The sequence below is a fragment of the Penicillium verrucosum genome, assembly GCF_028828655.1.
Source record: "Penicillium verrucosum strain IBT 35672 chromosome Unknown utg000002l_segment0_segment0, whole genome shotgun sequence".
Classification (NCBI taxonomy): Eukaryota; Fungi; Ascomycota; class Eurotiomycetes; order Eurotiales; family Aspergillaceae; genus Penicillium; species Penicillium verrucosum.
Window position 1 is genome coordinate 5,287,014 of NW_026643211.1, and position 26,533 is coordinate 5,313,546.

The following is a 26,533-nucleotide window of genomic DNA, read 5'->3' on the forward strand; positions in this document are numbered from 1 at the left end:
GTATGACATGGCGGGAGATTTATTAATATGCCAATTGAACTGTGCTTACTCCGTACACAAACCCCTAAGTACATATATGTGCATGTGTACACTTTGACAACCTAGCCCCTCAATCGTGGAGCAGCCAAAGGCGAATCAATATCCCCCCACTCACAACTTTCGCTTTCATCCCCATCCTCATAATCCAATTCAAAGCTCTCTTCCTCAAAAGATGGACTGACATGCACAGCCGGCGACGAGATAGGACTGAGAGCCACACGCGGCCGCGACTTAAAGACACTCGCATACTCAGCATCTTCCTCGAACAGCTGATCCTGTGGCGTCGAGGCACGTGAGATCTCGCCCCTCGAACGAGTCGAGTGCGCGGAGGTCTTCCGCGGCGTCACGAACTGGTTGACCGGGAATGATGAGCGGGGTCTGCGGCGTGGCCGTGGCGCTTCGTGGGCTACGGGTGGAAGTAGGGACATGGATCTGCGCGTGCGCTCGGCTAAGGTGTGGGTGCGTTTGATTGGTTCTTGGGCTGGCTCGTCGCCTGATGAGGGGAGGTCTGGGGGAAGGCGGACGATTGGGGGAGAGGAGGAGGGGGTGTACTCTGGTTCTGGATGTGGCTTGTGCTTCTGCTTGGGATCAGGCTCTTGCTGCAACCCTGAGGTTTCCAAGTCTGTTGGATGACCTGGGGTGTGGTGATCTTCAGCCACTGTTGGTGGCGAGCTGGCAATTTCCAGGGAGCTTTTGAATTGTAGTTTGCTGCTCGTTTTAACCTCCGGTGTGGAAACTGCAGGCTTGGCGCGGGATTTGCCGTTGATACGGGATAGGGCCTCATTTACAGAGGATAGGAGATATTTCTCTGGCCCTTTCAACGTCCGTCCGCGATCCCCGGGTTGGCGAACGGATTTGGATATACTAGCAACTGTGAGAGACTGGTGATCCCGGAATAACACACGTGGTTCTTTAGGCGAGGCTGTGCTCATTTCGTTGGGGCCTCTTTTCTTTGAGAGGGACTTGTTGTATTCATGCCACTTGCGTAGTCGACTTCGTTGGTGTAGAACCCGAGCCTCCAAATCAAGGACCAGGTCCTGCTTCAACCCACCGCCGAGACTGTCTACATTTGAGTCCTTTGCTCGCATCCATGCCGCAGAGAAAGGGAGTTCCAGAAAGGCATCAGTGCTGCTTTGTGATCCACCTTTGAGCAGTGCGGTGGCCCATTCTTCGCTGCCCAGCCAGTTTGTTTGTAACTCACGCACCAAGCTCTCCGACTCGTCCTGCGTATCATTCAAGCAATTACTTGATTTTTGATTCGCACGTTCGGTCAGTTCGACCTTTTTATCGTCTAGCAGCTGTGAGAACCGATCATACGCCTCTCTAACTCGGGCATGGCGTTCTCCCGCAGAACCGAGAGATACTTGGTGCGCAAGAATGAGCGGTAGGAGATTCTGATAGTCGGTTAGGGTCATGGCGGTCGTAGTCGAAAGCTCCATGGCGGGATTCAAAAGCGTCTGGTCCGCGGACACCGCCACAACTCTACGGAGAACGGCGGCGGAGAAGCCAGCGAGCAGCTCCTCGAATTTATCGCCCTTGCAATCATCCAGCATGGTTTTTCGAAGAATAATCTCCCTTCCCAGATCGCCATTCTTCTTCAATTCGCCCAGACACCGAAACAAGGCCGCGCGGAGGTTAACAGACTGTAGAGGCTCTAACGGGGGGAAGAAGGGCCGGAGTTTCTGCAGGGGATGTCAGTAAAGTTCAGAAACTTCGAAGCTGGCAATCAAGTAACTGTACATTTTGCGCGGTCTCCGGATCCCAAATCGCGTAGAGGTGGTATAGAGCCCATTCTATCAGTCGGGTTCGGTTCCGTTGGTTCTGTGATGTTGAGGTCAAGGCGCGGAGGGATATACCGGGCCAATCCTCGCGTTGATCTAGATGTAACAGCTTCAGGTTGCGAATAAATACATCCAAATGTGAGGGGCCAGGCCAGTCCAGGGGTTTCGGCCGAACAGGCCTTGTCGCAGCCATCCTGTGTCCAAGGGGACTTTAGCAAACAGGCGCCGGAGAGTAAACATAGATAACAAAAGTTTGCACTGTTTGCAGCCTATACTAGTCCCGCGCTGGTTCCAAGGTTGTAGTTTGTTTTTTTGTTTTTCCCAGTTACCCTCTTTGGTTGTGTTTCTTTCTTTCTCTCAGTCATTCTCTCTCTCTCCAAAGACATCAGCCATGGGCTCCGACAACTCTACATGGACCCCTGAGACGGGTAAGCCTCAAACCCCTCTTCTTAGACCCCGCAAAGCTGATAACTGTAGTGCTCTCTACCCTCCCTTACCCTCCAGAGGAGAACTCTACGTCACCTGTCCCCTTCTTCCACTTGATCGAGCGCCTTAAGACCACTAAGCGCGAAGGCTGGCGCCGCTTCGGCATCGATCATGGCGAGTCAATCTCTGACCATATGTACCGCATGTCGATCATGACGATGATGGCCCCGCCGTCCCTGGCAGAGAAGATCAACATCCCGCGCTGCATAAAGATGGCCTTGATCCATGACATGGCCGAGGCGCTTGTCGGCGATATCACTCCAGTCGACCCCGTCACTAAGCCCGAGAAGGCTCGCCGCGAGGCCTCCGTTATGGATTACATTACCACTACCCTCCTCGGCAAGGTCCCTGGAGGCGCCCTTTCGGGCAAGGAAATCAAGGAAATCTTTGAGGAATACGAGGCGAACACGACTGACGAGGCCATATTCGTGCATGATATTGACAAGATGGAGCTGCTGTTGCAGATGGTTGAATATGAGCGCGTGCATAAGGTTGATCTCACTGAGTTCATCCATGTCAGGGAACGCATTCAGTTGGAACCGATTCAGAAATGGGCCGATGAGGTTATTCTGGGGAGACCGAACAAAGCATAGACATGCATGCGCTTGGCGCGTTATCGCAGGAAATGGGTGATGGGACATGCATGCACTGAGACCCAATGCGTTTTCGGCGTTTGTTTCTTCATTTTTACCTTTGCATTTCTTTTTTTTCCCCGGTATTTTAGATACCATAGAGGACGAGTTACGAGAACACATGATTTCTGAAACGCTTTAGGCGTATTATTTCATTTTCACTATATTTGATGTCTGGTAAGTACGTGTCGTTCTACCTCGCCTTTTTTAGAGAGCGGGGGAGGAACACACATTGGTTATTTGTGCTTATACCATAGTCCTTATACCATAGTCGATCTTACTCTCAAAGTTCGCCCGGTGCCATAGGACCGCAGCTTCGCGGTTCAACCATTTAGCCACAGGGGAGCGGCCGATATCGAAACAACATGGTCACTTCGAAAGGTATACAGAATCCAGTCTGACACGAGATGCGAAGCTACGCCGAAATGAAGTTAACCCTCTCTTGAAGATTTCGAAAAGTTCTATGAGGATGACTTATGTAGGGCTTCTGCGACGAGCTACTCGGATGATGTTTAAAGAAAACCCCCCAAGCCATTGAGGCTTCGGCAGAGGGAATAACGCGATGTCGAGTGAAACCTAATCCGTTTAAGGAAACGAGGACCTTGGCCGGTTCAAACTAGATGTGGTCGAGGATCAAGATACTCAGCCGAGACACCTGATAGTTCAGAGGCCACATTAGAGCTCGAGTGGCCCGACAACAAGATGATGACGAGAGTGAGGAATTTGGCTTGTGACCTCCCGCTTGCAACTTAGTGTTTGGTGATTGACAAGATAAATTGATCAATGTCCTCCTTCCCGAGAATTGGAGGGAATTTGGCCAGTGTTCAGGAATAAATCACTCCGGAATGGCTTTTCGAAACGTCTTCTCAGATATGCACGATATCGTGGTGTAGGACAATGTCCCCTTCCTGATCTATTAACAGGTCACCAATGACCCGAGCAGCAGGGCCGTCCAGGACTTCTTCAAGCATCTCCCTTACTGGTGGACTGTCATATCTGCTCTCTATTAGAATCATACGTATACAATTGCCCTGGACCTTCATACCCAAGACACAGACCCAATTAATCAAGAGGCACATTCTCCATCTCCAGCGCCAACATCTCAGCCTCGGCCCTCATATCCTCTTCACCACGAGGCTTGCGTGCCTCATTATCCACAACCGGGAACCTAGACCTCCTCCCTGAATCCACAGCATTTCCATTTCCAATTTCGGCTGACTGACTCCCCTCTTCCGTAGGAACGGTGTTCTTAAACACCCTCCCTAAATCTCCCTCATCCCCATCAAGCAAGTCATAAATCGCATCTGTGCCACCGGCATGATCCAGATCAGCCGCCTTGCGCGGAATGATATGCGCATGGACATGTGGCACGCTCTGGCCGGCGTGCACGCCGTCCTGAATGGCGATGTTCAAGCTCGTGGCACCGTATACGCGCTCGACCATGCGGCCCACACGTCGCACTGTTAGGAAGAGGTCGCTTGTTTCGGCGGGGGTGAGGTCTGTGACGCGTGGGACGACGCGACGTGGGGAGACTAGGACGTGGCCCGGGAGGATGGGTTTCAGGTTTACCAGGGCGAAGGTTAGGGGGGGTTGTGTAGAACACCTGAGGTTTGGAAGTAAGTTGTTAGTTATGCCCAGGTGTTGGTGTGCTAGGGTTAGTCATGTTAATCGTTGTGTTTGTTTGTGTCTATGACTGCTTCTGTGCTGTAATGACCACTGGTTGGTTTTGGTTGAGGAGACTGGGGGTTTTTATGGTTATGAGAGATTTACCTGTGGTGTAACAATGAAGGAGCCAAAATAGATTGGCGTCGTGGCGGCTTTAAGAGGTGACATTTCGGGTGTTGGATATGGGATATTGTGGTGAATTAGGGAAGTTCCGGTGGTTTTCCGGTGATGTCGGGCGATATGTCGATAAGCACTTATCAGATATCAAGATCATCCGCTTTGGTGGTACCCAGTTTTAGGGGGGGGATTTGGTTTCGGAGTGGACGTAACTTTGACAAAGTTGGAGATCGGGTGTTCTTCAAGACATGTCTTATTTATCCCATTCACAGATCAGACACCCATTACCACCCATTGATCGGGGTTTATACTGCCTCAAATCCCCACACCTTTGCCATATACGGGTTGTCACGAATAACGCATACGATTCCTTGCAGAAGCCCCTGTAACAGGGAGATGTAGGGGATTTGTAGGTCTCTCAAATCACCATGAGTACCTGACCGAGGCCAGGAGTATATACTATTTGGACAGATCGCAATCAAGGAGAGTTTCTATTCTGATTTGACACCAGCATAGTAATACAAAGTGATAAAAGGAAACAAAACAACTTTTCGCCCGCTGTGGAAGGTCCAGTTGGTGAGGTCAAGGCTTGGCTGATCCAGCAGTTGCCAGGTTTCCTTTGCTGTGCGGGTTCGGAGGCAGGAGATGAACCCATCGATCCCAATCGCCAGAGGTGCCACAGGTAAGATAAACGTATAAAATAGATGAATAGGCGAGTTCCAGTACCAAATAAGAGTTACCAAGAAAGTCCAAAAGAACATGATAAGCGAGCATAGGCAAGTCCAAACGTCTCGTGCTCCGATTTCGAATACGCTAAAGAGAAAAGCAATCAGATTAGCTTCGTGAATACTGAACCTTAGGGTAAAAAGGCAACTGACATAAATGAGTCGGCGGACTCAATTGCATTCTTCAGAATTCCCGCTGCATCTTTATCGTCGAAATGGTGGAAACAAAGATTGAAAATTCGACACTCTTTCTTCGAGGTCGCTGCAAATCGGGGAACCGCTCGAGCGTCGACGGGGGTCCCGATATATGTCACGTTTTTATGTTTCTTCGAGATCCTCTCCCACTCTTTAATATGGGGATAGAGATCGCTCAAAACAAACTGAACGGGATCCTTTCTCTCTTTATTAAGCTCCGATTCGAGGACTGGAGCAGGCCCACCAGCACCGGCGCAGATATCCAGAACCGTGAATGATGAAAGATCTCTTAGATGCTCCTTGATCACTGCACAAGCCTGTGTCGCAGGACTTCCGCGACTCCACCCCGGAATTCTAAGATTCCATAGTTGAGTGAGACAGAATTGTTCATGCTGATGAAACCATGAGGGGCACCATGTTTGATCACCAAATTCCGAAAGCTGCGATCGAGGCCATGACATGTTTGAATAAGTTGTAAGATTCAAGGAGATTGACCAAATTGCGAGAAACAAGGTGAGAGTGTAACTTATATTAAAAGGTTGAAATTCTCTGTCAGACCTGGTTGGAATTCGGGGTGGAGAAACAAACTTCAATAGTTTCCACCATGCTCGCATAAGTCACAGAGTGCATCTTTAAATCGTGTCTAGAGAGAAATGAGCCCCTAATTAGATACACGCGTATTAAATAACTATGTTTTATATTGTCGTACATGAACGAAAATTATAGCTGGTGGCGTATCTCCAGATCTGCACATATTGGGGATCGCTCCCTCTCCTAATATCTTGAAGTGTAAACTATTGACAGCCCGATACGAACCCCGAATCCCTAAAGATATCAAGGTGCCCAGGTGTTTCTGTCAAGAATCCATAGTCGCACACCGAGTTTTGCATGGGAAAAAGAGAATTTAAGAACCGCGTAGTTTAATTTAAACTGACTTTAACTCGTAGCCACAAAGCCACCCCCCACACCTTCACCCCTCCCGAGGTCGTAGCCTCGCCTTAGTCCCGAGCCTATCGAAAATTCTATCGAAAATTGAGTTTTCTAGAAAGCCCCATGTGTCAGATATCCACAAAATAACCTTACAGGTAAAGTTGTGTCAATGTGTGGTTTTCATGACTGGTTCATGTTAGGCCGAGAGAAGACACCACTTGCTAGCAGATCATCTTTTCTTTTCTTGCCCCTCAAGTACCCTGTAGCTAGATTGTTACATGCTCGTGTTTCATAGAATTGGATGCAGTGGGCTGGTATGCCTCTGCCTATCTTCTCACCACCTATGTTTTCCAGTCGATGGTTGGGACGCTCTACAAATTGTTCCCTATGAAATGGGTATTTCTGGCCGCCATTGTTCTATTTGAGGTCGGGTCTGCAGTTTGTTTGTGGTTTGTGGTGCTGCACCCAATTCAACTTCCCTTATCATTGGTCGTGCTATGCTTAGAGCTCCGCTGCCTTCACACTACTGGCAGTGGAACTCTTAGCATTGTGGGAGTTTGCATTTCTGAACAACTGGATGAATGTCCCTGGGCAGGGGGCGATGGAGTTAGAGACAGCGACATTCAATGAATGGACTCGGAAGCAAGCGATATATTGAACTGGGGAAGAACCGCTCGTATCTTATTTACGATTATATCTCGGTGAGATGGCCACCCGTTACCGCATAAGTGGTTGGTACCAGACTATTGATATGCAAATGCTGACAGGGATTGCTTGCATGGCTTAGTACCTAGACATTCTCATGAGAGATCTTGGTCTAAATCCCCGTCGGAAAAATACTGTTTTTGAGGAGTGGTTCGTCCCGTACCGGCCGCAGGACTATCGGGGGCTCCTTCAGGAGTATCTGCGCGCCCATTCGCGACGGATTCCTGAGGGAATGACAGCTCACAAGTCAGAGGTGAGGATGGTGACGTCGAAGAAGGCGAATGGACATCACAACAAAGAGTGACGCGTAAGGGTGAGCTTATACGGACTTGGGGCGGCCACCGAGGCGCCAAGGCACGGAGTTGGAGCGGCCGCTCGGAGCCCTAACTGCCCCTTTGGGCATTCTATATAAAATCAACCCATAGAAGCAGCAACGCCCCCGTCAATGGTTCTTTCCTGAATTCTCGCATAGTATAAACAATCTGTAATACTTACTCCCCTTTCATCATGCCTGCTATGGATGCGGACCCAGAAAATCAAGGTAGCAATGGTATCCTTGCGAGCACCGACTCTAGCGAGAATGATGTCCCTAAGGAGACATCGCCTCGTCCAATTCATGGATGGAAGGTACTGTATCGCTCTATTACTCTTTGTGGAGTAAAATTGGCAGCTAATTGACATGCAGTGGGCCATTGCATACGCCTCCATGATCTCGACAACATTTCTCTTCGCATTGGACAACACCATCGTGCGTCCTCATACTTCTCCCACCAGCTTCCCATACTAGACCCGTCCAAATGGAATTAGCTAACAGCATATAATAATGGTATAGGTCGCCGACATCCAACCCGTGATTCTCGACCTATTCGGCGAAGTCTCCCTCCTCCCATGGATCGGAGTCGGCTTTGCTCTCGGTACCATGTGTGTTTTGCCATGGGGCAAGGTCTATGGAGTGTTCAACGCCAAACATGTCTATCTGTTTAATATCGCGCTGTTTGAAATTGGAAGCGCTGTGTGTGGCGCAGCACCGAATATGACTGCCCTCGTGGTTGGTCGTGTCATCGCCGGCGTGGGAGGATCGGGGATGTACTCGGGGACGTTGAGTTTTGTGGCGATGTTGACTTCGCTCAAAGAGAGACCTATTTATATGGCTGGCAGCACTGTTATCTGGGGAATCGGAAGTGTTCTAGGTCCGGTGGTAAGTTCAGTTCATCACTTGCCTTTTTCTTTTCTACAGCATGACTGACCATGGCGGTTGATGGATAGGTCGGCGGCGCTTTTGCAGATAGTTCTGCGACCTGGCGATGGGTACGTTCTCATACCGTCTGACGCTTTCCTTTTGGAGCCATCTTTAACATATCCGTATTCTAGGCGTTTTATATAAACCTCCCGATTGGAGCCGCCTTCGCCCCCGCCTACCTCTTCCTTATCCCAAGCGTGAACCCCCAGCCGCTCAAAATCTGGGCAGAAAAGTGCCGTATGATAGACTGGGTGATGACGACTACTTTCCTTGCAGGAGCTACCTGTCTGGTGATGGCGATTACGTTCGGTGGCACGTTGTATTCCTGGAGCTCCGGGAGTGAAATTGCCCTCTGGATTGTAGCGGGGGTGCTCCTACTTGTCTGTACTGTTGTGGCGAAGTTACATCCAGGCGTGGAGAAGGAGCATCGGCTCTATCCAGCCCATTTCCTCCGCCGGCCTATCTTGGTAAATCTGCAAGTTCAGATGTTCTTGGTATCGGGTATTGTGCTGGTGTGTTGTTCCCTGTCGTATCAATAAATAGGACTATCGAATACTAACAATGGTGCCTAGGCAATGACTTACTATATTCCGTTGTTCTTTCAGTTCTCACGGGTATGTGGCGCGTACTTATTCCCGTGGGTATATATAACTGACAGTATGCTCTTGGATAGGGAGACGGTCCCTTGGATGCAGGAGTTCGCCTGCTTCCCTTCATCATCTCCATGGTCATTTTCGCCATGGCAAATGGGGCATTGATGCCGAAGTTACCTTATATCCTGCCATGGCATATCTTCGGTAGTACCCTCGTCGTTGCTGGAACGGCCTTGATGTGTTCGTCTCCCTCCTTTGTTATTTGTTTTGCAACATAACGCGCAGATAGAATGACCACTAATGAGAAGGAAAAAAATATAGACACTGCAGATATTCACACCTCCAACGCCAGGATCTACGGCTACTCCATTCTTGTCGGCTCCGGAGCAGGCTGCTACGTCGTCGCCGGGTTCCCCGTTGTACAATCTCTTGTTGCTCCAAGAGATATCTCGAATGCCGTGGGCGTAATGGCTATCTGTAAGAGAGTTTCAGACACTAATATGGTCCTGTTAAATCTAAATACCAGATACACTAACCATAATTTCTACACATATAGCCCAAGACCTCGGCATGGTCATCTTCCTCGCAATGTGTGGATCAATTTATCAGAATATTGCATTGCAAAAAGTGTCGCAGGTGATTCCCAAGCTGAGTGCGGCCGATATCTCCAACCTTGTTGCTGGTACTAGTAGCCAGACGTATAAGGCGCTGTCGGAGTCGGATCGAGCGCTAGTAGCGCCGCAAATCACAGATGCGATGAGCAATGTGTGGTTGTTCTTTTTGGTGGCTGGGATATTGAGTTTTGTTCTTACGCCGTCTTTGGGGGTAAGCTTCATTCCTTTTGGGGTACTTGGATGCAATTATGTGAACTAATCAACTGATTTTGTAGAAAACGAAGTTGAAGGGAGCGGATTCTGGGGACGAAAAGGCTTGAAACTTCCGGATAGAGGTGATCTATCGTTATTATGGATTGAGGTACAGGAAAAGTTTGTCACTTCTGCCTTGCCTAGGTAGTTAGCCCATGATTGATGGAGCTACATATTTTGTGTTTTGTACTACGGACATTGCGTTGCCGGTCTTATCAAGAACTTGCTGTTGTGGTACTTAAAGTAGAAGAAAGGAGAAGATTTCCATGACCATGTATTACTTCAAGCATCTGCGAGCGAAGGGAGATATTTAAGACTGGCTACTAAGCCAATAGCAGGACATCCATGGATGACAACTTCGACGAGTCGAGACGAGTTACAAATGAGCTTGTATATCACATCCTTCCGCTGCTTTAAGCCTCTAGTACTAGACCCCGATCTCAGGTACTTTGAGGTATCAAACCTAGCTTGGCTTATGCTTGGACAAAGCCAAGGTCGTCGATTTGCGACGCGCGTTCTTTCTTGGTGATGGCGGAAGAGTGCGCTCTGTGATGGTCGTCGCTTCGGTCCACCATCGAGGTCGCGCTGGAGTCTGCTCCATCAGGCGCATGGCGCAACATCGCTGTAGAATGTTTTGTAAGATAAGACCGGAGGATCTGGAGTGGTGGAGGCCCCTCCTTTAAATGACAGACGCTGTTGAAGATTCCTTCCACAGGAGCGGGGATGACATTAGTTGTAGAGATCCTCTGGGGATTTTCTCGTGGGGGACATTATATAGACGGCGTTCACAGGAGAGGTGGAAGGCAGTGTGAGGCTCGAAGGGCGAAGTTGGAAATGCACGCCCGCGCGTGGTCCAATCAGGCCTCCTCCTATATGCACTATGGGCGCACTCGTGTATGTAGATGGAACTGGGCCCGATTCGTACATCCGTAGGCCCTGGGATCGCCACGCCTTCCGCTCCTGGAGTCGATATCGTTCGATCTCTCTCGCCGGAGAGGATCCGCTAAACCGCTAGACCCTCCGGAGGCGATCTTGGCTGGAGTGGCAGGCGTTAGCTATCATCCATGGATGGCCCCAACATCTCTTGGCGGGTCTACCCAGATCCATGCTGGCAGTCCTTTGTCCGGGATGAGAGCGATATCAACCCAATGGACATGTTTCCGTGCTGGGGTTAATCGCTAAACGAGTGGCGTAGCACTTAGTTTATTTAACCACCTACCATGCTACTAATTCGCTCCCAAAGCTCTAGAAGTCTAGTAGAGCAAGAGGGTAGGATCTTATTAGCTATCTAGCCTTAAAGAATAAAGAAATTAGCTATTTGTGAAGTATTTAAACCATGAATATATCGAGAAAGGACAGGAAAATGGGTATCATTGACATTGGCCATAAACAATATCCTGAATGAACTATATTACAAAAAAAATATCTGGTAACTAAAGAATTGCGACTCATCCTTGATCGCAAGGGTAACAAAAAAAAAAAAAGGGAGATATAAAGAATACATACAAACGGTCAATTATCATCAGTGTGAGATTGGCGTGAAAGGCTCGAGAGGGTGTTGATGTCAAGACTCCTTTTTCTCTGGCTCGTCCTTAGTTCCAGAGGCAACGGAAGGCTCTTGTAACACTTCAGTCTCTGCCTCGGGCTTTTCAGCAGGAGTTGCCTCTTCGTAGGAAGTTGTATTTTCATCATCTTTCGTAGCATGCTCCTCGATGGGCGATTCTGAGTTTGTAGCTGACTCCTCGGAGAAGGGTCCCTTAGCCTGCCCAACTTGTTCAATCTTTTCCTGGTCTTCAGGATTTTCAGATAGCTGCCCATAGTGTTTTTGCGGTGGCTGTTCCTGGGATTCCTCAACTGGCTCTTCAGAGGGGTTTCCCACATCGGTAGGTGGCTCATCCGCGACAGTAGGTTGCTCTCTAGTCCGAATTTCCAAAACGGAAACAGGCCGCGGTTCGGGTGACTGCTCCAGGGGCTCACGCAATGGCGATGGCGTAACCTCTTCCAAATCCTCCGCATCCTCCGCGATAGGTGTAACGCGCGATCCCATTGAAGGACTGTGTTTGTGGCGACGGGTGGTCGCGCTAGTGACGAGCGCCGGCTCCTGACTTTCCGCGGCGGTACCGAATGGATTTTCACCTTCCTTGCGTAGAATAGTGAAGCGGTTGCTGTTGACAGGTTTTTCCTTGGGTGCTTTTCCCTCGGCTTCCTCCTTCCTTTTCTTGGCTGCTGCGACTTCATCGGGTCCTCCGGCCCTAAGAGGGATCGTGTAGTCTGCGACAAGGTTGTAGTGAACGCAAACGGTCTTGAAAAAGACGTACAGACCGCCATTCCTTTCTACCTTTGAAAACACAATAGGGTGCCGAAACCACGCGTGTGCGAAGAAACGGTAGAGGCGGCGGAAGATATCTTCCAAAGGTTTCTTGATTTTGTCATGACTTGGCAATACAAGTCGTTTGTCGAAAGTTTCCGAGGTGAGAATGTTCATGGCCCAATCCAGAGTATGGCAGCAATAGTCAATAGCGCAGCAATATTTGGCTCTATCGTGTCCCGCGCCCGCGCAAATATACTGCCAATCGTTGACTCGCATCTCGGGACAAGTTTGCGACGAGCATGGCGGGGTCTCAGCAAAAAAGCCCTCGACCAGGCGATTAACTTCTAGAGTGAAGAAGCGGCACAGTTCGTATTTCCAACCAATTTCCTCGAACCCATTCGGGGGTCTGGTCAGCTCATTCGCAACCTCGCTCGCAGGTTTTCTCGGCTCTTTAGCAACCTTGATCTCTGAGGGTTCTATCGGCTCTTCCGCAACCTCGCTTGTCCGGTCCACCGTGTCGAATTCATCGGGGTTCTGCTTATTGTACTCCTCCAAAAGCGCATTGTACTCCTCCATAAGCACATCGTACTTAGGGTCCGCCTTGTCAGATGATTTGCGCTTCAGTTCATTGTACTCCCAAATAAGCACATCGTACTTCTCCATAAGCAGATCGTACTTATCCATAAGTTCAGTGTACCCGGGCGCAAGCCTATGGTACTGGGCTTTGAGGTGTTCCTGGAGCTGGAATGGAGAATTTATCTGAATTTGTCAGTAATGTCTAAAGCACGTAGCTGGAAGCAACTAACCTGCTCTAAGGGAATCGCCGGCAGGCCCATGTTGGCGGATTTGGTCCCTGGCCGGATTCTGCGCGTCGAGCCATCGTTTTCTCCTATCGCACCACCAATCAGGTCTGCATCATTGCCAAAAGATTCGCCAACCGATGGCGACTGAGGCCCAATTTGAACCTCAGTAAACGGAGGAGGACTGGGAAGCCGCGGGGAGCTTGACGGAGAGACTCCCGCAGCAGTCATGATGGTATCGTAACGAGGGCGCGTGTTGAAACGAGAAAACCGAGAAATAAATAAAAGAGTGAATGGCTCCTAAACGCCCTGTTAAATCGTGTTAATGAAAGCAAAGGTTGAGTGTTGGGAGCAAGCAAGACGCTGAAGATAACAACCATCAACATAACAACGGCTGACCGCCCGAGCCCTGTGCCCTAAAGTCTATTTTGGGAAACAACGTCATCCACCGCATCTACGAGCTTTCTGTTTCCTCGGACTCTTGTTGTTCTTCTCTAATATTTACACAACATTCAAATAACACAGAGAGTATGTCTGCCAATTTTGAAGATGAGGATGCTCCTCCGGATCTTATCGATGTGTCTGCAATGCCAGCAGATCAAGCACCGGTAGATGAAGAACCAACAGCGCGAGTGCCCATAACACTGGTTACTGGTATGATTGAAATAGAGTGCACATTGAGCTAAGTCATAACATGAGACTGATACACTGATTAGGGTACCTGGGAGCGGGGAAAACGACCTTGTTGAACTATATCCTGACAGAAAAACACGGCAAGAAAATTGCCGTGATCATGAATGGTTCGTCTATTACACCTGACTGTGTGATATGATATGCATCGCTAATACGGTTGCAGAATTTGGTGACTGTAAGGTGTCCAAACAAAATGGACTAAAAATTACATTCTAACATTATATCACAAAGCAATGGACATTGAAAAACCAATGACAGTAAATCAAGGCGGCCAAGAAGTGACCGAATGGATGGAAGTCGGCAATGGCTGCATCTGTTGCTCCGTGAAAGACACAGGCGTGATGGCCATTGAGTCATTAATGGAACGCCGCGGCACCTTCGATTATATCCTTCTAGAGACAACCGGTCTAGCCGACCCAGGCAATATCGCCCCGATCTTCTGGATGGACGAAGGGCTCGGTAGCTCTATCTACCTAGATGGAATTGTCACTCTCGTCGACGCAAAGAACATCACGCGATTGCTGGACGAACCGGCCCCTGAAGAGAAGGCCGAGTCGCATGACGTGAACCACGACCACGGTTCTGGCCCTGTTCTGTCTATGGCGCATATGCAGATCTCGCATGCAGATGTGGTGATCCTCAACAAAACGGATCTGGTTACGGAGCAAGAGCTGCAGGCTGTGCGAGATCGTGTTGCCTCTATCAACAGCGTGGCTAAGATTCATGTGACGGATCATAGTCGGACGCCGCAGATTGAGGGTGTTGTGCTAGATTTGCATGCTTACGATCACTTGGCGGATTTGGACTTCAGTAAGAAGGGACATAGCCATATGGATCCGGTATGTTTATATAGTCTTCTGTTTCCTGCTTGTTCCAAACAAGGAAGGGCATGCTGTCGTGATTCTAACTATTACTAGGCAATTTCTACCACTGCGATCGTTACGCCTCCAATTCCGGCAGATAAGGTCAACTGCGTGGATGCCTGGCTGCGCTCTGTTTTATGGGATACAACATTCCCTGCGCCCACGAAATCAGTCTCATCCGAGCCACACCCTGTAGACTTCGAGGTTCATCGGCTAAAGGGTATACTGATCCTGAATGACGGGACAAGCAGGATCATTCAAGCCGTGCGGGATGTATTCGAGATTCGAGACGCGGAGCCCATAGACACAGAGGACAAGTCTAAACCACTCGAGTGCAAGATTGTGCTGATTGGACGAGGACTAGGATCAAGTGTAGAACCTTGGCGGGAGAGTTTTGAATCTTGTTTGGTTACCAAATGAGGAGGAATCCATTGTCTATGATTAAACATAAAGAAGTCATTTCTCCATGAAAGGAGACACCAGGGCCTATTTACGGTTAGAATGCGAAAGCCACTGCTAGCCAAAAATTGCATTGCCAAATAACCAGAAAAAAAAAAAGAAAAAAAAATAATACAGCCCTGTCAGACAAGAAGAAGTATAAAAAAATTCCCATCAATATACATCGACTTCCGGGTGAGAACACCAGAACGCAGAACGAGGGCCTCCGCTGAGAGAAAACAGATAAATCATAGAATAGACAACAAGAGAACAAGAAAAGGGCATCACAAAGGAGATAGGGAAAACAAAGGAAAAGCTACCAGAACAAAAACCAATTAAAATCCGCCAAAATGCAAAGAAAAAAGAAAAAAAAGAAGAAAAAAAGGACTTTTTAGGACTCCAGGGTTTCGCCCGCCATCGGTATAAATGCTTCCAAAAGCTGAATAACACGAGGCAAACGACGAGGCATAAACTGTACAAGCAGAGCAAATCAAAAGGGTATCGAGTGTGCTCGGCCCCGAATATGGGGCTCGTTCGGAGAGATGGGTTCGTGGCGTCGTGGGTGGGCGGCCAATTTAGCAAGATTGTTTTGGTAAAAATATTAGTGACCTTGCGTTGGTTCGAGGTGTGAATGTGCCCCATGTAGGGCTTCACGAAGTTGTTCGTGGAGGATGGATTGGTGACTAGATTCAATTCGAGGGAAAACGTGTCTGGCTCGAACTGCTCGGTTTGGCCTGATTTGAAGATGGGCCCTGTACAGCTCGTGCCATCTCAACCTCGGTATAAGTGGAACTGGGCTTTGAATTTGGATGAGCAGGGCTGATGGGCAACTTTGAACCCAGCAAATTTGAGGTGGGGTTCAGTGGATTTGTTAGTGCAGGTTTGATATCGGCCGTCTTTTGTTTGGACTGGTCTAAAAGTTCGTTCTTCTGGGCTTCGAGGGGGTATGTTTTGAGTGGTGAAATGGGACTCTCTGGCTTCCTTGAAGTCTGAGAGTTTCCGAGGGATGAGGCTGACCCTGATGACATCGTCGATGCGGATTTGACATCTGAGCTGTTTGCAGATGGCTTTTCCCAAGGCCGCCTTAACAGTCCAATTCCAACGACAGATGGACTTGTTGCGAATGGCGTACCTAGAGAGCCAATGGAAGCCCCGGTGTGACGAAGGCTCGAAATGTGCATTGAAGAGAATCGAGACGGTGTTGACGGAGATGTGGGTGTGAGGTCGTTATCGCGTGGCATAATCGCCCGCTCCGGCTTTGGTGGTTCAGTAGGAGAAGGACCCTGTGGTGAAGGGGCACTTAGAGTGTTGATGGAAGTCTCGGAAGAACGGAAGGTTGGGCTGATAGGCAATCCCGAACGGGCCAGACTTGATGTTGAGGGTGATGGCTTAGTATACTTGGGTTTAATATCGGTGTTTGCGAATGGTGAAGTTGAATCAGTCTGCTTTGGTAGCTGGATAGGAGATGATTTCACTGATTGCGGGGCGCTCGGAAGCTGGGGTGAAGGTCCAGGGTGAGCTAGAGTAGGATTGATAGGTGATGCCGGGAGAGGTTGGGAAGATGTTGCATCTGATGGTGTTGTAGGTACGGGTTTGATATAGGTGGTAGCCTTTGCACGTGGTTGATCCACGTTATCCTGCCTCGACGGTTTAACAGGCAAAGGGTTCAGCGATGGAGTGGTACCCGGAGCGTCGATGGAGATTCCAGGAGAACGGAAAGTAGGGCTTATCGGTAGTTCCGAGAGAGACAGACATGAGGATGAGGGCGATGGCCCAGTAAATTTAGGGGTTGGTTTCGACGTTTGCGCACGACAGATCTGCGCACTTCTGTTTTGGCGGCTCGATAGGGGAAGCTTTCACCGATCGAGGGGCGTTCTGAAGGCCAATAAAACTCCCAGAATCACGGAAAGTAGGGCTGAGGGGCAAAGATGAGGATTCAAGATCATCCTTGTCATTGGTGGCCTTTGCACATGGCTGATCCACGCCGTCTTTCTTTGTATGCTTGATTGAAGATGGGATGTCCCGAGGACCAACTGATGTACCAGAGTCACGCAAAGTAGGGTTGATGGGCAAAGCTGATGTTTCAAGGTCACCTTCGTCATTGACTGCCCTTGGGCTTGGTCGATTCAGAGCCTCCTGTTTCTGCGACTTTACAAGAGATGTGCTGACTGGGGGTGAGAGTGGAGGTGCGGTGACTGTGGAGCCAAGGAAAGCTCGGGAATTATTATAGATCGGCTCATCAGATGTCTCTTGCTGATTATCCACGGGGGCAGTTTCGAGATAGACAGACTTATTCGGGAGGGCTGGTAGCTCCACTGGGTGGTTGTGGAAGCCATTGCCCATTGACCTTGTCTGAGAAACTGGGGTGGCTTCCGGTTTCTGATTGTCAGAGGGTAGACAGGGTGACGAGCCATCATTGAAATGGCTGGAAAAGTCCATGTACTCGTTAGGATTGTGAGGTTCGTGGTGATTCAATGTAGAGGAAGAAGATGGCTTAGATGGGAATCCCGTGTTTCCATTGGATTCTGCGAGAGTTATTGTTGATCGCTTGACGAGGTCGTGGTTTTCAGAGAATATGGGGTGTTGCAGATCACCATAAGAATCTCCCGAAAACTCCTTTTGGGGATAATAATGATCATCTTGTTGTATCATACCCATTGGCGATGTTAGTCCAAGCCCAGCAGGCTGAGGCTGAGCCCAGTTGCTAATTGGCAAGTGCCTAGAATCATTGGTAATGGTCTCCAGCGACTGAACAGGTGTCGATACCCGTGCTTCCGGCAGTGGGGGAAACATAGAGAGAAGATCCTTCGCAGAGAGCCTATGTCGCGGAGTTGGACTTAAACAAATATCCACTATCCGTCGGTAATAGTCTGGAATTTTCGCGTCATCGCCTAGTCGAAGAGGTCGCGGTTGTCGTTCAGGTTCGTCCTCCTCCATCGCCAATGCCCACAGCGTCATACCCAGTTGGAAAAGATCAGTTTTGACACCAATATACATGGAGATGCGCTGGTTGCTCTCGATCTTAGCGGCAATTTCCGGGGGTTCCCACCCCACTGGGCATCCTCTACGGTTGATGTCAATGATTTTGGCGTTGTCGTCCGCATCCACCACAATGTTGGCGAGTGTGAAGTCGCCCTGCACGTAGCCTGATTCATGGATCTCACAGAGGCCCTGGACAATCTGCTTTGCCCATCGCTCGCGTCGTGCAAAGCTCGTCCTCCCGCGTTGCTCGTACAGAATGTCAACCAGTGCGCCCTTTTCTGCATAGCTAATTAGCAAGCCCTTGACGACGCCTCGCCAATCATCGATCACAATTCCTTCCACCTGGATCACGCTTGGGCGGTCTTTCAGCGCATGCAAAGCGTTAATCTCGTAGAGGAACTCGTCCACGGTGTCGGGACCAGGTATTTCTTTCTTGATATAGAAACGTCCGTCCAGGTTTATTTTGTAAACAAAGCCGGATAAATGAGATTCGAAGTGCAACGAGTCTTCGGGGATGATAGGAGCGTTGACCAAATGCCTGATGCTGGAGATGGGAGGGTACGGAATTGTTTCGTTTACGTCCTCCGTCACATGAACGTGTAAACGGCCATCGCTCGTCTCGAGCCTGAGATTCGTGACACCTTCATAGAATTGGATCGCAAGAAGGGACTCGCGAATGGATTCGTAGATCCGTGCACATTTGTCTCGTTGATACCGTAGTTCCTTCAGTTCCCGCTCCAGTGAATATGGCGGTGCATCGTGGTAATCGCAGGAAATCGTCACTCGGCGCCATCGGTTCGGTGTCTCTGCGTACGTCACAAAGAATTTCTCCCGCTCTGACCCGTCTCGGAAATGCATGCTCAGATTCAAAATCCACCGTTGTTCCAGTTCCATATCCAGATCGATTGTGTGGTCATCCTCCTCCTCCTCCTCTGGAGCGTCGAAATTATCCGTCGTCATTTCGGGGTAGGGGTTCGAATTTTCGGAGACATCGTTAATCTCATGGACATCGTTCGTTTCCAATTCTGGTTCGGGGGCGTCATCGACCGTGGTTGTGGGAGCCGGGCCGAGCCACTGAACCTCGGGCGCGGACTGCCTGGGGCCCACGGTTGGCGGTGGAGACCTGCTTCTCTGGGAACTTAAGGGGCGACGGTCGGCGGAGAGGGCACGGCGGTGATCGGGTTCCCGAGGAGCCAGTCGCTCGAGATCGGAGCTCTGTCGCTTAAAGGGAGTGGTTCGTGGTAGAACGCCGACTTTTCGCGAGAGTCGACGTGTCAAGTTGTCTTGTTTGCGGGAGTTGTCAGAAGAAGGACGGGGAGAAATCTCATCTTGACTCTCCCCGGCAGACGTGTCTCGATGATCGTCGCGGCCCTGCCATAGTTTTCGCAAACCCAACCGGTGCCACATGCTCTGCTTTGGCGGATTTCCGCCTTTATCGTCCAGAAAAGCCAGCCGCGTCGGGCTACAGGAGTTGGGAACAGAGATGGCCATACGGCAAGCCGCTCTGTCGTGCAAGGAACGACTCGAACACCCCGCTGGCCGAATCTCCGATGTCCATAAGAATTGAGACAGGGTCAAGGAGGCAGGGAAGTTTGGCGTCGCACTGACACACTGACACGGGTTTTCGTCCCACCAGTTCCAAGTAGTGTTTTTTTTTTCCTTTCGAGGTTGAAGAGTTGGAAGGTTCACGTCGAGGTTCAACGTCCAAGTGTCGCACAACGTCGGGCTGCAATGAACGAGGCTGGGAGACCGGCCCAGCACAAGCTCATAAAAAAAAGGCGGGTGCAAAAGGGGGAAGAAAGATGTCGGTCAAGATGAAATTTCTTAGATATAAGTGGTTTTGTTTTTTTTTTTTTTTTCTCCCTCTAAATTTTTTTTTTCTCTAAGGAATCGCCTGCAGCCGTTTGATAGTGGTGATGAGATGCTTCCGCTGCAAGGCTTCGAATGTCTGGAGGCAAAAGGACCTTGCAGGAGATCAATCAAAAGCCCTTCTAAGGGACACAAGGGTGAGGGAGAAAAAAATAGAATAAAGATAATGATTCATCGAATGGCGCACAGATCAAAATTCGAGGATGCGTTGCGGCCTGACCCTTATGCCTGATTGGGGGCTCCATTCACGCCCTGTTTATTTTGGCGTCAATCTATATGACACGACAGCAGTAGATTTTGATATTACTCGATATATGGCAATCCATGTGAGTCTTTGCATTATCTTTGCATTATCTGCAATATTGGCAATATCACTATATACTATAGTTACTATACAAATGTGCTTTACTATAGAACGCCTCCTGTTTTGAGTGGAGTAATCTTTTTTTTTGGCTCTCGCTCTAGTCCATACATCTCACATGGGAACAAAAAGGTCTACTAACAGTCCTTCAACTCCAACCATGCATTCCGTGTCGGAAGACAAAGACGCCATGTATACAGTAAATCACACAAAAAGCTATACAACGTAAAAACACAAACAGGTATATACGACATGGACCGAAAATGGACCCCCAAACTAAAAAAAAGGTATCACCATGTTACTCTTCATTAGCCTCCTCGCTACCCTTCTTGGGCTTGGCCAATGCCTTTTGCCAGATGGTGCGAGCAGCCTCCTGGTCGAGACTGGGGAAAAGAAGGTCAAACACTTCGGAGTACCAGTTCACCGGGTGGCCTTCGATACCCTCCTTGATGTTCTAGATAAAACAGTTAGCTAAGATAATCACCAGAAATGGATGGATTTATGACTCACCTCAGGTAGCTCAAGCCAGTCAGATGTGTTGTCTGCAGGGAAAAGGATCTTTGTGGCACCAGCCCGACGAGCAGCCACGGTCTTCTCTCTCAAGCCTCCAATGCGCAGAACCTTACCAGTCACAGTCAACTCCCCGGTCATGGCAACGGTTGGCTCAAGAGAGTGGTTGAGAGCCAAAGATAACAAGGCGCTAGCCATAGTGATACCGGCAGAGGGTCCTGTTGGAATGGTTAGCCGCTGACTTGTGATAATATTAACCAACGCATTGAAGTTTCACGTACCATCCTTTGGAACAGCGCCTTCAGGGCAGTGCAAGTGAACCTTGGCTTTTTCGAAGAATTGGTTCTCAGGGAATTGCCGCGCCATAACAGACTTGGCGAAGGAATACGCAATGTGAGTGGACTCCTTCATGACATTTTGCAGGTTGCCGGTGATTTCGAGCCCAGGGCGCGAGTTGTGCTTCAATGCATTCTCCAGAATACATTCAACGTACAGAGCAGCTCCGCCCATGCTGGTCCATGCAAGACCCATGGTGACACCAGGAGGGAACTTGTCGTACAGGCGGTCCGCGGTGAAAACAGGAGGTCCAACGTAATCCTTCAAAGTTCCCTTGCCGATGCTGAGATGCACAGTGTCGGGGACTTTGAGGGCCAGCCGAGGAATCTCCGTGGTTGACTTCTCTGGCTCAATCGGAACTTGCGCAGGATCAGCTGGCTCATGCTCCTTGGACTCTACCTGAGCAGCCTTGCCCGCTTCGGTCAGAGCAGCCTCTTCGGACATCACATCCTCGCCGAGGTCTTGGACAATCTTGAATGCTGCCTTTCGGTAGACCTTTTCGATTTGCTTCTTCAAGTTACGGACACCGCTCTCACGGCAGTACGACTTGATCAGCTCCTCGATGGCATCCCGTTCAAGGTTCACATCCACATCCTTCAGGCCAGTCAGCTCCCGAGCGGCGGGGGCGAGGTATCTCTCAGCAATCGCCATCTTCTCATCTGCCACGTAGCCGGACAATTCGATGAGTTCCATACGATCCAACAATGGCCGAGGGATAGTATCGGTCACGTTAGCAGTACAGACGAAAAGGACCTTGGAAAGATCCACAGGGACATCCATGTAGTGGTCTAAGAACGAGTTGTTTTGTTCGGGATCGAGGAGTTCAAGCAAAGCAGAGGACGGATCACCCTGATGGCCACGCCCAATTTTGTCAACCTCGTCAATCAAGATTAGAGGGTTTTCAGTTTGACACTTCTTGAGAGCTTGGATAATGCGTCCCGGGAGAGCACCGACGTAGGTTCGTCGGTGGCCCTTGATCTCTGCCACGTCGGTCAAACCACCAACAGAGAACCGGTAGTATTGTCTATTCAGAGCGCGAGCAATCGATTTGCCGATACTAGTCTTTCCAACACCGGGTGGACCAACAAGGCAAAGAATCTTTCCTTCAACGGTTCCACGAAGCTTGCCCACAGCGATGAACTCAAGAATACGATCCTTGACATCCTTCAGCCCGTAATGATCCTCATCGAGGACGCCGACTGCGTTCTTGACGCCAAAGTTTTCCACGCTCTTCTGGCCCCAGGGGATTTGGGTTAGCCAGTCTAGGTAGTTACGAGTGACATTGAACTCGGATGCAGCAGGCTCGAGGTGTGCTAGCTTGTTGATCTCCTCATCGAAGACCTTCTTGACAACCTCAGGCATGGCAAGCTTTTCAGCCTTCTCCTTGAACTTCTCGACAAGCTTGTCTTTCCCGTCAGACTCGATGCCAAGCTCTCTCTTGATGCCCTTCATTTGCTCCATCAGCCAGTACTCGCGCTGGCGTTTCTGGATTTTAGCCTCGACATCCTTGGTGATCTTGGACTGGAGTTGGGCGTTCATCAATTCCTTCTTTAGAACGACAAGTGCCCTAGGGAGACGCTCCTCGATGTTCATTGTCTCAAGAACTTCTTGCATCTCGTGGAGCTCACCGGCAGATACAGCGGCAGCGAAATCAGCCAATTTGGCTGGTTCGTCACTAAGGTTTCCTGGGAATTGATCTGTGTAAAATGCCGAGATTTGATCGCGGAACAAAGGATTCAAGGTGGCGATCTCTTTGCACACATTAACAATTTCACTGGTTACTGCGCGGATAACTGGGTTTTTCTTGTCGAACGGCTCTTCGGCCAAGTTTTCCACGTTGACAAGGCTGACAGGGTGTTTCTTCAGGAAGGATGTGGGTTCGTAATGGTCTTTGGGAGCTGGCTCGGGTGCGCTTTCTTCAAAGCTGGCCACTACATCGCCTCGCTTCTCAGCCGTCTTATCTTCTGACGTAGGTGCAGGTGGAGGTGTAGCGCCCTTGGTGTTCTCTCCAGGAGGAAGTAGCGACGAGATCTTGATACGTCGGTGGGGGTAGAGAACCGCTGTCACACCGCTAGCCTCCCCACGGAGAGGGTATGCGGCGGTAATTTGAGCGAAAACTCCAGTATCGTAAACATCGTCCAATTTCTCAATCACGTCACCATCGGCGTTGTCATCCTTGAACAAAAACGCTCCGACATATGGTTGACCTCGTTTCATCATATCCTGGATCGCGGCAGCGACGTTCGGATCGCGAATAGTAATCGCTTTGTAAAAACCAGGGAACAAAGGGCGTTTCGCGATGGGAATTGCCATTACCTGTGGGTAAACGTCCGGAACTGCCGGCTTTTGCAAAGCCTTTTCCCCAGAGGCCTTCTTGCCCTTCTTCCCACTATCGTCATTGCCGCCATTACCACCGCTGCTTGCACCGCTGCTTGCACCGCTGGGTTTGGAGTCGGCCGCGCCATCACTTGGTGGGATGGGCGAAGGTGTGTCATTCGAGTTCCCCTTGCCATCTGATGCGTTGGCTTCTTTCTTTACTTCCTCTTCCACTCCGCGCTCTTTATCGGATGATCGGTCTTTTTTCCGCGCGGGAGCTACCTGATCTGCGGAAGGGACCTTCTTTCCTGAGTCCGCTCCCTTCCTCCGCGATTCAGGGGCCCGTTCCGTTTCCTTATCATTCTGACTGGTTTCGTGCTCTTCCTTCCCTTCCGATCCGTCTTTAGAGTCATCTGGCGGGGGTTTCTCCCTCCGCCGAATGGAGCTCGCAGAGAAGGCGCGGGAAGACGAGGGAAGAGAGTCACCCAGGCGGGCTGAACTTAGTGTTGATCGGAAGGTTGCATTATATCTCGGTGAAGCAAGAAACGGCCGTCGGAGGAGAGGTCGTGGCGTTTGATGGAGTACAGCTCTCCAGGGGAGGGTTTGGCCGCGGAGCATGCTCCTTGAGTATGAGGTGGATGCCCGGGCAATGGAGTGAAGGAGATAAAAAGGGATATAGTGAAGAACCGTGACAGCCCGTGGCACAGCTCCAAAGGGACAGCAATAAGTATTAGATACAAATGGGTCGAGTGGAAGCTGGAATGCCGTAGTCGGAGCACCCCGTTATTGCTTCGGTAAGCAACTCTTTCATCATCGTCCGGCCACACATTTTTCCGAGAAACTTCTCTCAGCCGAAGAACTCGAAGCTTCTGTGATCCAGGGAGTAGCTTAACTTGGCTTAGAACGTCATTGGTGCTCTTGAAACCATTCATTCTCTTGTTCAAGTTGTCATTCTTTTTTTTCTTGATCATTTCCCCGCGTATATCTATCCCCCTTCATCCTCGCAACTACCACTGCCGTCCATCCGTTGTTCGGCTATTACTATCCATGAATCCATCCACGGCATTTCCCAAGGCCGCGGCTCTCCCCCGCGCGTCTGTTGCGAACCCAGCGACAATATTCTAAGCAGACTTCCGGCAATAGCGTTCACTCATCCAACCAAACAAGGAACTACCATGCAACTGTCTCTGCTTCTCCGGCTAGGCGTCTTCGGGAGGGCGTTTGCAAGAGGAAGGAATCTTTGGTGATATCGGCTAGGGTATGTCGTCTCTACGGGCTGGGCTGTCAATGTTCAGGTCGCTAATTTCTCCAATTTACAGGCCTTCCACACTACCTCTCCTCTTGCGGCTGTTGCCGACCCTTACAAGGTCCTAGGCGTGGATAAGAAAGCATCCGCCGGCGACATAAAGAAGGCCTACTACGGCTTAGCTAAGAAGTACCACCCTGATACCAACAAGGACGCCCAGGCCAAAGACAAGTTTGCCGAAGCCCAGACAGCCTACGAAGTGTTATCCGATGCCCAGAAGCGAGAGAACTACGACCGGTATGGTTCGGCCGCTTTTGATCAGAATGGTGGGTTCAATCCAAACGCTGGCGGTAGCCCATTCTCTGGTGCCGGGGGATTCCATGGCTTTGGCGGTGGAGGTGGATTTGGCGGCGGTGGCTTTGGCGGGGGCTTTTCCGGCGACATCAACTTTGAGGATCTTTTTGGAGCCTTTACCGGAGGAGCGCGCCGTGGACCCCGGGGTGGGCGCAACCCTTTCCAGGAACAGATTTTGGTCGGTGAAGACATTGAGGTGCAAACAAACATCTCGTTCATGGACGCTGCGAAGGGCACGTCCCAGGAAATCGTCATCACGCCGTTGACCAAGTGCGGAACCTGCAAAGGTGACGGATTGAAGTCTGGTGCCAAGCGGTCCCAATGTCGTCAGTGCAATGGCACAGGTACCCGCGTTCATCTCATGCAGGGAGGCTTCCAAGTTGCCGCCACGTGTGACGCTTGTGGAGGTGCCGGTATGTCCGTTCCCCGGGGATCAGAGTGCAGCCCCTGTAATGGAAATGGTGTGATCCGAGAGCGTAAGACTATCAAGGTAGACATTCCCGGTGGTGTCGAAGATGGCATGCGTCTACGTGTGACCGGCGAAGGTGACTCCCCACCAACTGGAACAGCTGTTCCGCCTGGTGCTCGCACCCAACCTGGTGATCTTTACGTCTCCATTCGAGTCGCTCCAGACCATCGCTTCAGCCGCTCCGGGTCCGACATTCTCTACACTGCCTCAATTCCCCTCACCACTGCCATCCTTGGTGGTGAGGTGACCATCCCGACTCTCGACAATCAAGTGAAGGTCAAGGTGGCCACCGGCACGGGTACCGGTGACCGGATCACTTTGTCAGGAATGGGCATGAAGAAGCTGAATGGCCGCACTCGTGGTTTCACTCCCAATGGCGATCTTAAGGTCGAATTTAAGGTTGCTATGCCCAAGTACTTGACAGGCAACCAGCGCACCATTTTGGAGGTCCTCGCCGACGAGATGAACGATAAGACAGCGAAGCGGACAATGAACTTCAACAAGGACAGGTAAGATGCACAGTTCATGGTGAATATTGGCTCTTGTGCTAACTTAACTACCTTGATAGCCCCTCTGCTTCTGATAGTGCCGATGACGCTGCCAAAAACGAAGGTTTCCTGAAATCTGTCTGGCATCGACTCACAGAGAAGCATAGTGATTCCTCCAAGTCATCCCAAGCTGACAAGAAAGACTCCAAAGACTCCAACAAGGATACGGAAACCAAGGATGCTGACAGCGATGCCAGCAAGGATAGCTCGAAGAAGTCGGGTTGAAAAATGTAAATCATCATGTACTCTATATCCGTTTGTATTTACCTCTCACCCATGTCATAGCGCCGGCGATATTGGGGACCTGTTCTGCCCAGGGCTTTGGGGGGCAGAATATTGTATTACTATTATCGAGTGATAGATGTCTTAAGAAGCTCTCTACTTCTGACTGTAATGACTGTACTATGATCATTCCCATGTATTAATTATCTTATATTACTCAAAATTCAAATATTTTTGTTGA

At 50.0% G+C, this 26,533-nt stretch overlaps 9 protein-coding genes across 9 annotated transcripts; 4 read left to right on the plus strand and 5 right to left on the minus strand.

Moving 5' to 3' along the window:
- Window positions 1–101: 101 nt before the first annotated feature.
- Window positions 102–2,013, minus strand: N7516_007605 (uncharacterized protein; the record flags this gene model as incomplete). Its single annotated transcript, XM_057220325.1, has 2 exons — window positions 102–1,721; window positions 1,780–2,013. 2 exons carry the CDS (start codon window positions 2,011–2,013, stop codon window positions 102–104), a joined length of 1,854 nt encoding a protein of 617 aa, XP_057074416.1.
- A 198-nt stretch (window positions 2,014–2,211) lies between these two features.
- On the plus strand, window positions 2,212–2,899 carry N7516_007606 (HD domain-containing protein; the record flags this gene model as incomplete). The annotated part of the gene is made up of 2 exons (XM_057220326.1): window positions 2,212–2,248; window positions 2,298–2,899. The coding sequence occupies 2 exons, from the start codon at window positions 2,212–2,214 to the stop codon at window positions 2,897–2,899; spliced, it is 639 nt and encodes a 212-aa protein (XP_057074417.1).
- Window positions 2,900–4,000: 1,101 nt separating this feature from the next.
- N7516_007607 (HIT family protein) lies at window positions 4,001–6,101 on the minus strand (the record flags this gene model as incomplete). The annotated part of the gene is made up of 3 exons (XM_057220327.1): window positions 4,001–4,541; window positions 5,243–5,533; window positions 5,599–6,101. 3 exons carry the CDS (start codon window positions 6,099–6,101, stop codon window positions 4,001–4,003), a joined length of 1,335 nt encoding a protein of 444 aa, XP_057074418.1.
- A 1,681-nt stretch (window positions 6,102–7,782) lies between these two features.
- On the plus strand, window positions 7,783–10,042 carry N7516_007608 (MDR family MFS transporter; the record flags this gene model as incomplete). The annotated part of the gene is made up of 10 exons (XM_057220328.1): window positions 7,783–7,902; window positions 7,961–8,023; window positions 8,108–8,473; window positions 8,542–8,583; window positions 8,647–9,027; window positions 9,088–9,129; window positions 9,189–9,348; window positions 9,430–9,585; window positions 9,665–9,933; window positions 9,998–10,042. The coding sequence occupies 10 exons, from the start codon at window positions 7,783–7,785 to the stop codon at window positions 10,040–10,042; spliced, it is 1,644 nt and encodes a 547-aa protein (XP_057074419.1).
- Window positions 10,043–11,538: 1,496 nt separating this feature from the next.
- Window positions 11,539–13,316, minus strand: N7516_007609 (Mob1 family protein; the record flags this gene model as incomplete). Its single annotated transcript, XM_057220329.1, has 2 exons — window positions 11,539–13,044; window positions 13,092–13,316. The coding sequence occupies 2 exons, from the start codon at window positions 13,314–13,316 to the stop codon at window positions 11,539–11,541; spliced, it is 1,731 nt and encodes a 576-aa protein (XP_057074420.1).
- A 299-nt stretch (window positions 13,317–13,615) lies between these two features.
- Window positions 13,616–15,061, plus strand: N7516_007610 (CobW family GTP-binding protein; the record flags this gene model as incomplete). The annotated part of the gene is made up of 5 exons (XM_057220330.1): window positions 13,616–13,739; window positions 13,802–13,885; window positions 13,942–13,953; window positions 14,010–14,617; window positions 14,696–15,061. 5 exons carry the CDS (start codon window positions 13,616–13,618, stop codon window positions 15,059–15,061), a joined length of 1,194 nt encoding a protein of 397 aa, XP_057074421.1.
- A 707-nt stretch (window positions 15,062–15,768) lies between these two features.
- Window positions 15,769–19,552, minus strand: N7516_007611 (protein kinase family protein; the record flags this gene model as incomplete). The annotated part of the gene is made up of 2 exons (XM_057220331.1): window positions 15,769–16,804; window positions 16,890–19,552. The coding sequence occupies 2 exons, from the start codon at window positions 19,550–19,552 to the stop codon at window positions 15,769–15,771; spliced, it is 3,699 nt and encodes a 1,232-aa protein (XP_057074422.1).
- Window positions 19,553–20,589: 1,037 nt separating this feature from the next.
- N7516_007612 (endopeptidase La) lies at window positions 20,590–24,071 on the minus strand (the record flags this gene model as incomplete). The annotated part of the gene is made up of 3 exons (XM_057220332.1): window positions 20,590–20,745; window positions 20,802–21,019; window positions 21,083–24,071. The coding sequence occupies 3 exons, from the start codon at window positions 24,069–24,071 to the stop codon at window positions 20,590–20,592; spliced, it is 3,363 nt and encodes a 1,120-aa protein (XP_057074423.1).
- A 429-nt stretch (window positions 24,072–24,500) lies between these two features.
- N7516_007613 (putative mitochondrial DnaJ chaperone (Mdj1)) lies at window positions 24,501–26,295 on the plus strand (the record flags this gene model as incomplete). The annotated part of the gene is made up of 4 exons (XM_057220333.1): window positions 24,501–24,547; window positions 24,597–24,711; window positions 24,773–26,031; window positions 26,091–26,295. The coding sequence occupies 4 exons, from the start codon at window positions 24,501–24,503 to the stop codon at window positions 26,293–26,295; spliced, it is 1,626 nt and encodes a 541-aa protein (XP_057074424.1).
- Between the last annotated feature and the right edge of the window lie 238 nt (window positions 26,296–26,533).